Source organism: Eurypyga helias, unplaced genomic scaffold, assembly GCF_000690775.1.
Source record: "Eurypyga helias isolate BGI_N326 unplaced genomic scaffold, ASM69077v1 scaffold36807, whole genome shotgun sequence".
In the NCBI taxonomy this organism is placed as follows: domain Eukaryota; kingdom Metazoa; phylum Chordata; class Aves; order Eurypygiformes; family Eurypygidae; genus Eurypyga; species Eurypyga helias.
Genome location: NW_010264386.1, coordinates 19,817 through 33,301, shown reverse-complemented (window position 1 = coordinate 33,301; position 13,485 = coordinate 19,817). Strand labels below are relative to the sequence as shown.

The 13,485-nt window shown below is 46.4% G+C and overlaps 1 protein-coding gene across 1 annotated transcript in view; it reads left to right on the top strand.

The window, feature by feature from the left end:
- Positions 1-6,659: 6,659 nt before the first annotated feature.
- The window catches only part of DOLPP1 (dolichyldiphosphatase 1), a gene marked incomplete at its 5' end in the record, with an annotated part of 8,711 nt that continues 1,885 nt past the window's right edge, over positions 6,660-13,485 (top strand). The window contains 7 exons of the mRNA XM_010156375.1: positions 6,660-6,760; positions 9,390-9,474; positions 9,654-9,753; positions 10,589-10,687; positions 11,989-12,117; positions 12,906-12,995; positions 13,466-13,485. Of these exons, the coding sequence (XP_010154677.1) occupies positions 6,660-6,760; positions 9,390-9,474; positions 9,654-9,753; positions 10,589-10,687; positions 11,989-12,117; positions 12,906-12,995; positions 13,466-13,485 (624 nt within the window). The remainder of the gene's footprint in view (positions 6,761-9,389; positions 9,475-9,653; positions 9,754-10,588; positions 10,688-11,988; positions 12,118-12,905; positions 12,996-13,465) is intronic.

Here is a 13,485-nt window from a genome sequence, read left to right as displayed (position 1 = left end):
CAGTGATAAGGTGCTGTGCTGTGTCCCTCTGGCACTGCATGCCAGCAGCCTGGCACATGTGGTAGGATGAATCCCTGACCTGCCAGTGTGCAGGAGCAACGGGGTCTGTACTGGGACAGTGACTGGCTAAGCAGGCTGTCATGAGTAACTGGGGTCTTGAGGAGCTCCTCTTCAGGTGCTTTGTGCTGGTTTTGAGTGAGAGAGGAAAAAATAATCTTTCTGGGTGATTCTTGTTGTCAGAGGTAGAGAAGAAACAGGATGTGAAGTGTCCGCGTGTTAGTATTGGCAGTCTGATCAAAATCCACATTTGGGGTTAACTCTAGTCAATATTGCCAGTTCTCCTCGCGGGTCCCTGGCTTGCCATGAAATGTTGCTGCATGTTCTATTTCAATACCTGGATTTTAGTTCCTCGTGAAAGCTCCACTCAGTAGTGCAATACCTAAAGCTTCTGAAGTGCTTAGGGATCTTCTGGGTTGAAAGTACCCATTTAGCCAGGAGATTTGAAATGGGACAATGCTGAAAGGATCTGGTGCTAAAAATACATTATGTCTTGTTCACCCCCCAGCGTGGCTGTTTTCTGTGATACTTTATGTGAAAGATTGGCATTTCCTGTTCTGTTTTGCGTTTGCCTTCACCCTGTGCATTCTGCCATCCCCCTTTTCAAATATATTAACGTGACAGTTTTGGGGAGACAAGGGAATAATCATTCCAGTAGCACTGATGTGTTCATATTTGTATTTTATCTCCTTATCTGAACCTGGCAGTGTACACAGATTGTTGGAGTGGTTTGGGAAATGAAGGTGGTTGAAATCGCTGCACGAGGGTTATCTGTCAGATCTTCAAGAATGTGACATAACACGCTTATTTTTTCCCTGCGTTGAGTGCTTTTATACAGGCAAACGGAGAAGATGATTGCGGGGAGGGTAAATCGCCACTGAGATGAGGGTTGTGTGCGGAGGGGATGAACACTATGTGTGTCTTCGATAAAGCACGTCGTTGTGGAGAGTGGAGATACAGGACTAAAACAGCTGGAGGCACAAAAGTTTCTTAGTTTATTTTGGTCTAGAAAAATGAGAAAGGTGGTAAGTCTGATACTTTTACCTGGATGTGGGGAAAGTGCTCTAGCTTTTAGAAAGCTGTTTACAGTCTGTGTTCAGCTTAAGTCTGGGTCCATAAAGCTGCTGGATAATGTATATTTATAAAATAGTGATGTTGGCAGGATGCTGAGTGCAGTGGAGTTAATGTAGCCTTGGGCTGATAGAGAGGGGTCAGAATGGAAATAGATCCTGCTTTTACCAACATAAATTATTAAGCTCTCTTGGCACGTCATACTCTGTGTGGCAAACATCTCTTGTTCTTGGCTGATCCCAGAGACCGCGCTGGCCTGGAGTGCAGTGTTCTGAGCCACTGTGGCAACTGGCTCCTAAAATCTCATGGCTTTAAAGACTTGCAGTGTGGAGCTGCTGTCATCCCAGCCTCTGCCTGCCAGGAGTCCTGGTCCCTCTCGTTGTGACCAGGTAAAAGGCAGTCACTGCTGATTTCTGTCTGACAGATGAAGCCTAAAATTGGGCTTCTGCTTGTAATTGTGAAGGGGAGAGGTGTCTCCAAAAGAGTGCTTGTTCCCTCTATTTGTCTAATGTTTCCTTATCAATAGTGATACAGTGCAAAACACCCAACACCCGTCCTTGCTGCTTGTGTGACTGCTTAGGGCTTTCTGTGATGTCAGCTTTGAGCAAGATCAAACGAGGAACAGCGGATGAACAGTGTGGTAGTCAACTGCAGGACTGGTCTGAGCGATGGGATCCTGGAGGCCTAACTGAAATGTTACCCATAGTAAACATCACGACCAACCGTAGGGAGAAGAAACCAGTAGTGGCGGTGTTACCTGACGGTGTGTTAAAGCACGCTGCTGAAGAGGACAGCCTTTAAAAATAGCATCCTGATACTGCTTTCAGAAATTTTGGTCCTGGAGCTTTTCCTGTCAGCAACTGTTTTTTGGGGAGACCAGGGAATGATCTGGCAGTGTTGGGTTGCTTGCAGGTAGGCAGGAGTAATCCTTCTTCTGTTTTTCCAGTAATGAGCTGGTGATTTCATCAGGACTGTTAAATCCTGTGATGCATATGTAAAAGCTGTACTCTGAATAGGTCTAATTGCTCTTTGAACCCATTTCTGCTTTGGTTCTCTAAGTATCTTCGGCATCGAGCTTTGTAACTTCATGTGATGGTGGTTTCTTTTCTGCTTTTAAGCTCAGCAGTTTCATCAAACACTATCTTATGTGCAGCGAGAGGTAACAGACGTTTGCTGCCCATTTCTCCGTGTCATTCATGACTTTATGGAACCGACATATCCTATCTTTTCCTTTTGCAGCTGAAAGTCCAAGTTATTTGGTATTTTCTGAGCGGCTGCTGTTTCATTCTTGTTATCTTTGTCCCCTTTCTATTTGCTTTTTCTGTGTTTGCTATCCATTTTTAGGCAGTGAGATCGCATAATAAATTTTTTTAGTGCTCCAAGAGTAACCTGTTTTGCTCTTAAAAATGTTGTTCTTGTCTTTTTGACTGCTGCAGAGCATCGGGTACTGCTCTGAAGGTAATGGCTCACATGAAGCCTGAGAGTTTCTTGTTTGGTAACGAAACTAAATCCTGTCATGCTGTGTTGTATCACTAAGGTTGTTTTTTCCCGTATGCGTTGCTTTGCATGGGATGACTTTGTGTGGCAGACTTAAAACTCATCTTCAGGGACTTCCTGTCTGTAGAGTGAGTTTCACTGGAGAAACACTGAGTTCCTGGTTTGTTTGGGTTTTGTATTATTATTTGGAGAAAAGGGGAAAAAAAAACAACTTCCTCTCCTCAGTGCAGCTGGGATTCTTGACGCTCTGGGCTTTCTGGACCTCCTCACACTGGACAAATTCTTTAAGGAGAGAAACCTGCCATGCCAAGGCCTTCCTCTGCAGAATGACAGAGAATCTTCTGTTTTCTCAGTTGCACAGGGCGTTTTCTGCAGACGGGCAGAGTTGGGGAGGCAGGAACCGCTCAGTGAGGAGGTGTGCTGAGCAAAGGTGCTGGCTGTACTTCTGCACAGCCATTCTCGGTGCTGTTCGCTGTCAGCATGTGTCGCTCCTGTAGGAATGTTGGTTCTGATAACCCTTGCTGTGATCTCTGCCTAGGGTGGTAGCTCACCGGTCAGGGCTCGTGTCATTGCGTTTTGCAGCAGATACTCCTTAGCTGATACCACTCAGTTGTTCGGCTGCTTTAACACGGGGCTTTCTTTAATCATCCTGCAGAAGTTTCATGTCTGATGTGTGCCTTTTATGCCTTTTATTTAAAGCCTCCTGAAGATATTTTTACTGTCCTACAGCTTGTGATACCAAGATATGTGCAAGTAGAGGAAATGACGATCCGTCATGAATATTGACGGGTGTAAATGCATGTGACACCTACACTGCGTGTTGTCTGTGCAGCTTGCACACGTGTATCTAGTGAAGAACACACGAACGGCACCGGTGCCATAAATAGATGCTTCAATAGGAAGCAGTGGTGGCGGTGGTAAAGCCAGATCTTGTGGTAGGATGTGGTTAGAGTGCTGCTGATTCTCATTTTTACATTACATACAGGTTAAGCTACTGTGGTAAAGCTTGGATGCTCCCCCTGAAGGAATGCTGGGTAAAATGTTGAATTGGAGCAGAAGAAGATGCGGAGTGAAGGCTGGAAAAAAAGAAGAGCGTGCATCTGAGCTATGAATAGTGCTTCACCTATTTATCTCTTGGATGCCTGAAATGAGGTGGTTAGGCTCTTTAGTTTTGCGTCTTGAGCCCCAAATGATGTCCAAGGAAGGCTGGACTTTAAATAAGGAAAAAAGCCAATCCCCCCCAAAAAGAAACAACCCAAAAAAAAAAAACGCACCCCATCCCAAGGTGGGGGAAAAAAACCCCAAACCACCAACCCAACCCCAAGCTATATATGAAATAGGTTTTCCTTTTGTATTTTTCCAGAGGTTTTGGTGGGCTCTGCTCTTACTGGTTGGATGAATTGCTTTAAAATTCCTAAGTTTAGTAACATGAAGAAATACTGATCTTTTACAAAGGTGGTGAGGACCTGCTTGCTGGATCTGACTGGATTGCTTGTCAGCTCTCCTGCAGTTTCTCATTCCCTGGGAATAAGCTTCTGGGCACGCTGGAGCGGGAGAGCCCTGGGAGCGCTGCGCGGTAATCAGCGCTGGCCTTTCCCTCGGAGCTTGCTTTGCCGCTGTCGCTGGGGATTTCCCATCGTTTGGGAGCTGGTTTAGTTAATGCAGCTCTGCCTTAAACCGCTCCTCTAGCGAGTCCGTTTATGGTGGCGTTAGTGAGCTCCTGGTGTAGCATGGCAAAGGGGCTGCCTTCAGTGAGTGCCCAGCTGTTTATTTGCCTCCTCCCCTAGAAAGAGTGGCTTCAGCCTGCGATACTGTTTGATTGCTGTCAGCCAGAGTAATATGGAATGTTATTAACGCTATCCCTTCTCTAGTTTAAATAAACGGTTGAAATGCTTGCGTTAAGATTGTCTGAGTGAAGGACTTCGTACTCTGCCCGCGGGCAGCGTCTGGAGCGCTGACGTCTGATTCTCCGCCTCGGGTTGGGGTTGTGTGCCCTTGGGGTCTGGGTGGCTTGATTGATTGGGAGTGTAACATCTTGGAGGATCTTGAGTTTGGTACTGCTGATGCGATTTAAATTAAAAGGCTCCTTCTTTAAGTATTCTCCCACCATCTGCACAAGAAGTTGAACCCCCCAAAAAAAGAAATAATCCGGTTTGGTTTCTACTTGACAAAATTACAGCTTTTAGTCTTGAGGTGCTAAGTCTTTGTGTGCCGTGTATTAATGAAGTGAATGACCTGAAACATGGTGATTCCTTGCTGAGGAGCTATCTTCACTTGGTAACGCTGGAACTGAGACTCTTGGAAAGTATTCCTAAGGCTTCCAGGGTAGTTTGTTTGTCTGGTGGCTTGTCTCATGAATTCCCTTGTCATTTAAGACAGGATTAATTTTCTAGAGTTTGTGATTTATGTAAGACCATAAGGGACTTGATTGGCCATTGCCCGGGAACTGATCTTTTCGATTTTAAGGTTCTGTGGCACTGTCACTTTGCGTTGCCAGAACACACTGCTGTTCCGCTTTGGGAGCGTTTGGAACCCAACTGGTACAAGGCTGACCTGCCATACGGTGCAAGAAAAATTTCCAATTTCACTGTCTTCTACCACTTTTCAGGTTAAAACCAACACAGAACCCTGCTTCGTGAAACCCCAGGATTCTTGGGGATTTTGTCCTCCAACTCTTCCTAATTTCACTGCCGTTGCACTAAAACTCCTGAAAGTAATCCTTGCGGCGTCTGGGAGTCAAGAGGGATCTGTTGGGCTGTACCCGCTGTAACCACGGCGATGTGGCAGTGACATGGGCCGCGTGAACTTTGTAGCAGTGCAATAACTGTATTTTTTCAGTTCCAGCATTCGGAAGGCTGAGGTTGAAGTCCGTTTGCCAAGTGCTGTTGGAAAATGTGGGTGCGTGGGCTGGGGAGGCTGGGTACCTTGCAGTGGAATTGATCTAGGAATGAATCCAATGCTTGGCCTTGCAGAGGCATCCTGTTTCCTTTGAGAGGAGGGATAATTTGTGTGAGGGCTGATCCTGTTGTGTTCAGTGATGGGATGGAGCTCTCGGCTCTCAGAACCCGTATAGAATGTCCTCCGTCTCTTGGGCTGCTCACTGGGTTCATGCTGTGTTGTTGCAGTCACTGTTGAACAATCTCTGGTGGGTAGTTCTCGCTCTCCTGATGCTAGCTGCTGATCTCAGAGTGAAATTACTCTGATAACGTTTTGTTTCCTTGGAGTTTATGCTGACATCTTCTCTCCAACTACTTCTGTGTGTGTCCTTTTTTAGGGAACAGAGGCAAGAGAAACTTAGGTCAAAATGTAGAGCTCTTTATTGTTGTTTCCCTATTCCTGTGTCTCTGATAGTTCAGGATACAGATTTGGAGGTAATTTATGACCTCTTGTGAGGTCCCATTGCTGCTCCCCAATTCTCCCTGGGAGATAACTAGACTGTTAGCTGTTTGGGGTGGAGGCCCGAAGTCACTTCTGTGTGATACAAGCAGGCTGTTGGTTAAAGTCTCCTTTTTTTCCCCTTTATCTCCCGCAATGTTTAGCTATTTATTTCCTCCCCATTTTGCTAATGCTAGTGTTCGTGCAGACACATGGTGAGACAGATTAAGGAGCTGATCCAGCTGAAAACTAACCCATTTTAGCAAGGGAGTAGGAAAGGATTTGTTTGGGGAGTGTTTGCTGGTAATTGCTGGCACAAGGAGGCAATATGAATGAGGGGGAGGGAAAGACGCTGCCTCTTTTGCAGCAGCCTGTGCTTATGTTGGATTAAAGTGACTCTGGGCCCACACCCATGGTCATTGTTGTAAATTGGCTGGCAGTAATCTCTTCCTGAACCATGCCAAGCTCCTCTCATCCCCGCTTTTGAACCAGCGTGGAAGCACTGCTGTCTTCCTTGCCTCCACTTCTCTCAGGCTGGAGCGGGAGTTACTCCTGGCCCCTCTGCCCTCGGATGGGGAGCACCAACTGACCCCAGTTCTGGTGGCAGGCAAGTACCTGTGAAGTTCAAACTGACTTGTTTCTTTTCTTTGTTTCCCTAGGTGATTTCTCTGGTCAGCTTTTAGCTTATTTGAGTCTTGGCCCAATATTCATTATTGTTGGCTTTGTAACACTCATCATATTCAAGAGAGAACTTCACACGGTGAGTCCTTCTCTCCCTTCTCAGTTTCTCCTTATGACGGAAGTCTTTTCCTTTTCACCTGGTCCTCCTGTATTCACAGAATCGCAGCATGGCGGGGGTTGGAAAGGCCCTTCGGGGATGATCTAGGCCACCCCCCTGCCAATGCAGGTTCATCTAGAACAGGTTGGACAGGAACGCATCCAGGCGGGTTTTGAACATTCCCAGAGAAGGAGACTCCACAACCCCTCTGGGCAATGTTCCAGTGCTCTGGCACCCTCCAAGTAAAGAATTCTTTCCTCATATTCATGCTTTTTCTCTTTAAAGAGCAAGTTTAGGTAAGGTGATCTTCTTGCCTGAGAACAGCAGGAGAGACTTAGCACCTCTACCAGACTATAAAAGACTGCTTAGCCTTTGACTTGTCTCTTACTCTGTGGTATGTTTTGAGCATTATCTGTCCAAAAACATTGAGAGAGATGTCTGAGGAACTAAAGAATGCTGTTGCAGAGTAGGAACACTCTCAAGATCCAGCGTGATCATAGCACCAGCAGGTTCCTGCATAGCCAGGAGATGGTGTTTGTAACTCAGTAGGATGTGCTTCCTGTTGTAGAACCAAAGAATGGTTTGGGTTGGAAGGGACCTTAAAGATCATTTAATTCCAACCCCCCTGCCATGGGCAAGGACACCTTCCACTAGACGAGGTTGCTCCAAGCCTCATCCAGCCTGGCCTAGGACACTTCCAGGGATGGGGCATCCACAAGTTTTCTGGGCAACCTGTCCCAGTGCCCACCCTCTCTGGGAAGAACTTTATCCTGATATCCAATCTCAATCTCTCCGCTTTCAATTTAAACCTGTTACCCCTTGTTCTGTCACTACAGGCCCTTGTAAAAAGTACCCGCCAGCTTCCTTGTAGCCCCCCCACGCACGGGAAGGTGCTATAAGGTCTCCATGGAGCCTTCTCTTTTGCAGTCTGAACAAGCCCAATTCTCTCTGCCTTTGAACTACTGAGGCAGAAAAGGGGATACAAAATAAAACCTACAGATGCCCAGGGGAGTGGATCTACCTGTACGGGCTGCTTCCCAGTTGTGAATTGACTACCAGGGACAGAAGAGACTTGCTTCTGTCCAAATGACCAATAAAGGACTGTTTTTGTAATACATAATGTTTTCTGTCTGCTTTGACAGGTAGTTGGGAGTTGGTGTCATGGATAAATTCCCTTTAGAGGATATAAACCTCTTGTAATGTTTGCCCTTGGTAAACAGATAAAATAAGGGCCAGTGAAAGGATTTTGGCAGCAGATTTCTGATATAGGGCCATGGTGTCATGGGAACCAGTGGCTCAAGGGACCTGGGAATGGGACTTCTAAGTTAGTAAGCCAACGCTAACTAGGAGAGGCAGCTGTCAAATTTTGGCAACCCAAAGATTTCTTGTTGACCTAAGAGAATAAGCTAGAGTGACTATTGCACAGATTCATAGTTTATGAATACAAGGGCTTGATGACAGGTGCTGAGGTTGATTCCCAGTCCTTTATGTGGGAAGGCATCACGGAGCTGGAGAAAGATGCTAGCTGACTTGCAGCAGCCTGACCCGTAGCTCAGGACATAGAGTGAAAAATTGCTTTATCATCTGGAATGGGACTGAGTGTTAGGGAGGCAGAGTATCATCACCAGCTGGGAATTTGATCACAGCAGCAGGACAAATTTAGGGGAGGTGCATAGCACCTCTCCTATGACGAAAGGCTGCGAGAACTGGGCTTCTTCAGCCTGGAGAAGAGGAGGCTCCGAGGAGACCTCATTGCAGCTTTCCAGTATCTGAAGGGGGCCTACAAGGGTACTGGGAGAGGACTTTTTACAAGAGCCGGTAGTGATAGGACAAGGGGTAACAGGTACAAATTGAAATCAGGGAGGTTTAGATTAGATGTCAGGAAGAAATTCTTCACAGAGAGGGTGGTGAGGCACTGGAACAGGTTACCCAGAGAAGCTGTGGATGCCCCATCCCTGGATGTCTTCAAGGCCAGGCTGGATGTGGCTTTGAGCAACCTGGTCTAGTGGAAGGTGTCCCTGCCCATGGCAGGGGGTTGGAACTAGATGATCTTTAAGGTCCCTTCCAACCCAAACCATTCTGTGATTCTATGATTCTATGGACTATGGAATTAAAGAGAAAAAATAAATGCTACCAGTCTGGCCTAGTGCAGAATGTGACATCATTTTAGACTGAGTACAGCAGCTTCAAGATGAGGATATTTATAGAGGGAAAAGCCAGAAATACTAAAAAAGTCACCCTTTTTCAAGCTATTTACCCAAATAACTGTGTGCCTGCCCCCTGTTGGTTGTTGGGGAAAGACAATCCCTTAAAACCTGCCCTGTTCAAAAATGTCCTTTCTGTGCTTGCTGGTGGAAGCATGCTGACAGCACTGCCACAGTGCCATTTCGGTCTATGCATCGTCTGCTGGAAAGCCACATTCACACAGTGTGTTGCCAAGTACACAAAGTGGGCTGAAAAAGAAATGCCTTTTTTGCCTCCGGTAGACAATTTTGAAGCCATTTTTTTTAACTCTAGTAGTAGGCCAAGAAAATTAGAAACACGTCAACAGAGAGGCTGGTAAGTAGATGGATCTTTTAGATAGGATGACACAGTTGTCTTGCCTTCACAGATCTCTTTCTTGGGAGGGCTGGCATTCAACGAGGGAGTGAACTGGTTAATAAAAAACGTAATCCGGGAGCCTCGGCCCTGCGAAGGTATGGTATGGCCTGTTGGTGTCATGGTGTCAGTTGACTTTTGAGTGGAATGCTAACTGTGGGGGGTTAGAGGGTATTTTCCCCTTTGCCTCATGTTTGGTCTGGCTTCACATCTGGAGTGTTCCAGCTGCTACGTACGGAGTAGACCTTGACCATATTCTTTCTTCTTCTCTTCCCAGAAGCCCATTCAGCAGTGACCACAAAATATGGGATGCCGTCCAGCCACTCCCAATTCATGTGGTTTTTCTCTGTCTATTCCTTTCTGTTCCTTTATTTAAGGTAAAAATTCAATGTCAGGTTTTTGGTGGTTAATATGTTGAGACACCTGAAATAGATGGCTGCCTTGCCGTGGGCCACCGCAGTGGCATAACGGAACTAAATCTGAGGAACCACGCGACTTGCGTGGCTAGGGTGGATGAAGCGTGTCTGTCAGTCGGAGTGGAGGACTGTAGTTACCGTTGCTGACAGCCGAGGGGACGGGTGGGCCTCCTGTGCCTATCTGCGTGCAGGGCTCCTGATTCGCTTTCTCTAAGTTGTGATGATGCACCAGTGTGAGGGAAGAGGGAGGGAATAGGGAGGAGGAAAGAAGAGCTGCTTTCTCATGTGTCTACTCAGTTTTGTCAGTGGGGTTGTCTGCAGTCTTTGGAGTAATACCTGTTGCCCACTTGCATGACCTCTTCAGTTCATCTCCCTTACCGAGTACTGGTTTCACATGCTGTGCTGTGCTTTTCTGAAATTCTCGCTGGGGCATGGCTCTGTCTTGTGGCTCCACATGTGGAGGAAGACCAAACTCTTAGTTCCTCCTAGCTTTGAGGGACTCTGACGTCTTGGCTCCCTGTTGCATATACTCAGCCTGTGCCTTTCGCATCAGTTGCGGTTAATTGTGAGCATTCTGCCTTCCATCACAGCAATCCCAGTTAATAGCTGGAGAGAGAAGCGTGGCTTTCTGGCTTCTATAACTGCTGCCAGTGGGACAGATTGCTGCTGGGGTGGTATCGAGCTGCCCATGACCCCACTGGAGTAGAGTTTTCCCAGGGTTTCAGAGCTAGTGAGAACAGAGATAAGGACTGCTCGGCTCCCTGCCACTGTGCTAATGGCTCTCCATCTCTTTCAGAATGCACCAAACAAACAATGCGAGGTTTCTGGATTTACTATGGCGACATGTGCTGTCCATCTGCCTCGTCACAGTGGCTTTGCTAGTCTCATATAGTAGGTATGGAGCAATTGTTTGTCTTATGCTCTCATACAGTCCCGTGGCCTTGAACAGCCAGCAGACCCGTCCTTCCTTATCCTGCCTTTCTGATGTAATTCTCGACTGCACTGTACAAGTCGGAGCTTTGCGGAAGTTGCTGTGTTGCCTTCAAATAAGCAAAGGTGCTACATGCGTGGTGCTTCACGGGAGCATTTGTAAACCCAAGATCAGCTGAGCTTGTAGCAATTCTCGGTCGGCTCCATTGCCATGCTCCAGCCTCACTGCCTCGCCCTCTTCCCAGCACTAATCGTGAAAGCATTGCACCATGCCTTGGCACACCAGCATCTGCAGCATGTGGGTTGCTACAGTTGATCAGTTTGATTGTTTTGCTTGAGCATTAGTTAATAAAAACATTTTTCTAGCTGTTTGACTTGCAAGATTTAGTTGTATTAAGATGATTAAAGAAAATGCAACTTCGATAATGACTTTTTTTTCCCTTTAGTAGATTTAAAAAAAAAACCCCACACATAAAATGAGCTCCAGTGATTGGAAACCAGACAAATTCAGGCTAGGAATAAGGCCATGTTTTCCACAGCAGAGTAATTACCTGTTGGCACAGTTGACTACACTAGAGCTGATTCTTCATTATGGGTTATTTTTAAAACTCTGACAGGACAATTTCATAAGATATATGGTGTAATTCAAATAAAAATTAACTTGAGGAAATCCAGTGGCCTGTGCTAGGCAGAGGGTCAGCTATATCATAAAGCCATTAAGATCACTTTATGGGTGAAAAGAATTTTAAGCATGACTCGTAGCTCGTGTGCACAGATAACAGGCCGCCAGCAGAGCTTTCGGAAGGGCTGCAGTCACTGTGCGTGTGCTGTGGTAGGGCAGCCTGTATGCTGTTACTCTTGAGAGCAGCAAAATCATAACAAAAATGCTGTTCATGCTCTTAAAAGTATTTAAGCCTCAGCTTTGGTGGCTTGGAGGGGCCTTGTCCTGATACTGGCTTTGGAAGAGTCTCTCGTGGGAACCCACAGTAGTAGTTCCTCAGCTAATCCAGAGATAAATGAAGAATGTGAAGGGTTACTGAGTTAAGCCCAAGCTAGAAGCACTCTGAGCTGAGACTGCTGTAGCAGGGAAGACAGTTCCCTCCCTCCCACACTTTTTGCCAGCTTTTTAATGGAGGAAGATATCCACTTTTAACATCTGGAGGATAACTTGCTCAGAATGTCTGAGGGTCTGGTGAAACATCACCCTTTGAGTCATGCTGCCTCTGGTTTTAAAGCCTGTCTGGTGACTCTTCTCTTCCACTGCAGGGTTTATTTGCTTTACCACACCTGGAGCCAAGTCTTATACGGAGGTGTGGCAGGAAGCATTATGGCCATAGCCTGGTTTGCCTTCACACAAGAGATATTAACCCCTCTCTTCCCAAGGATAGCTGCATGGTAAGTCTCTGCTGGTCGTGGTTTTATTCCTGCAAGTCTGCATTCTGTGGGTTGCTGTTTGGCTCCTTAAATGAGTCCCTTGTGATGAGCTGGTGCCCCAAGTGTAGTAGAATTACCTGGCAAAAGAAAATATTCTTACTCAGTCAGTGTTCAACTTGTACCTTGCATCTGAAGGAAAACGAATGGAAAGATCTTCCGTCTCTAAAATTTCCGTTGTTACTGTGTGAGCCCTGACTGTAAACGAGCTGCTCAAACTTCTGTGAACTGCCCAAGTTACAGATGTGAGAAATGAGAATTCCTGGGTGATGTTCCAGCTTTGTCTACTGACTTGTGTGACCTGCTTGTTTCTCCGTATTTCCTTGTGCACGCGTGCAAAGGATCATATATCCCTGCCTGATACGGAGGGGTGAGAGAGGAAGTTTAAGCAACTGTTGTGTTCTAAAGCCCTACCAAGGTTGATGTGTGGCAGAGGGCTGGATAAGCTTTTCAAGCAGAACAAACCTTTCTAAGGAACGTGTGATGAGCTAGTGAGATTGCAAAGCTGTTTAAATGTAATGTAGTATGGAAACGTTGTATAAAGAAAGAAAAAAACCCCACAAGAGCCTTTTTAAATTTAGCAGGGAGCACCTTTCCCAGGCTGTAGGGTAATAGCATAGTCATGTTACGTCTGGAGCAGCTTCTGTGCAACGTTTTTATGTTGATCTGTGCAACGTTTTTATGTTGATCAAAACTGTGGTGGAGAAAAAGTCTAATTACTTCCCCCTTTGCCCCACTGTGTCCATTTCCAGGCCAATTTCAGAGTTCTTTCTAATCCGAGACACCAGCCTCATTCCTAACATCCTGTGGTTTGAGTACACAGTCACGAGAGCAGAGGCAAGGTAAGTGATCTGAGGGGAGGAAGAGCTGTAGCTGGTTGGACTTGTCAGGTGTAATTATTAATGGTCTCATATGTAGATAGCTGCTGCGGGTAGAGTAGTGCTGAGTAGAGAAATACCGCGTTGTGGGTTAACTCCTGCATCTGGAAGGTGAGGCTGCTGGGGGGAGCGTTTGGGATTAAGGGATGTTTCATTTAATTAGTATTCCAGCTCCCTAGCCCATGTTTTTTGCAAGCAGTTTATAATCTCGCATCCCCATGTGAGCTTGTGCCCACATAAGACACGGTGGATGCTGTGGGGCTGTAAGAGGAGGGACTGATCTCCCTGTGCAGTATGGTGGGGGCAGCTTTATTTTTGTGTGGAGCTAAGCAGAACCTTTAATACTCCAGACTTTTGCCCCCTGGTTTGCCACAGTACCCTGCAGTGGGGTCGGGGCCACCTCTCTCACGCTGCCCTCTGTGTTGCCGTTGCAGAAACAGACAGCGCAAGCTGG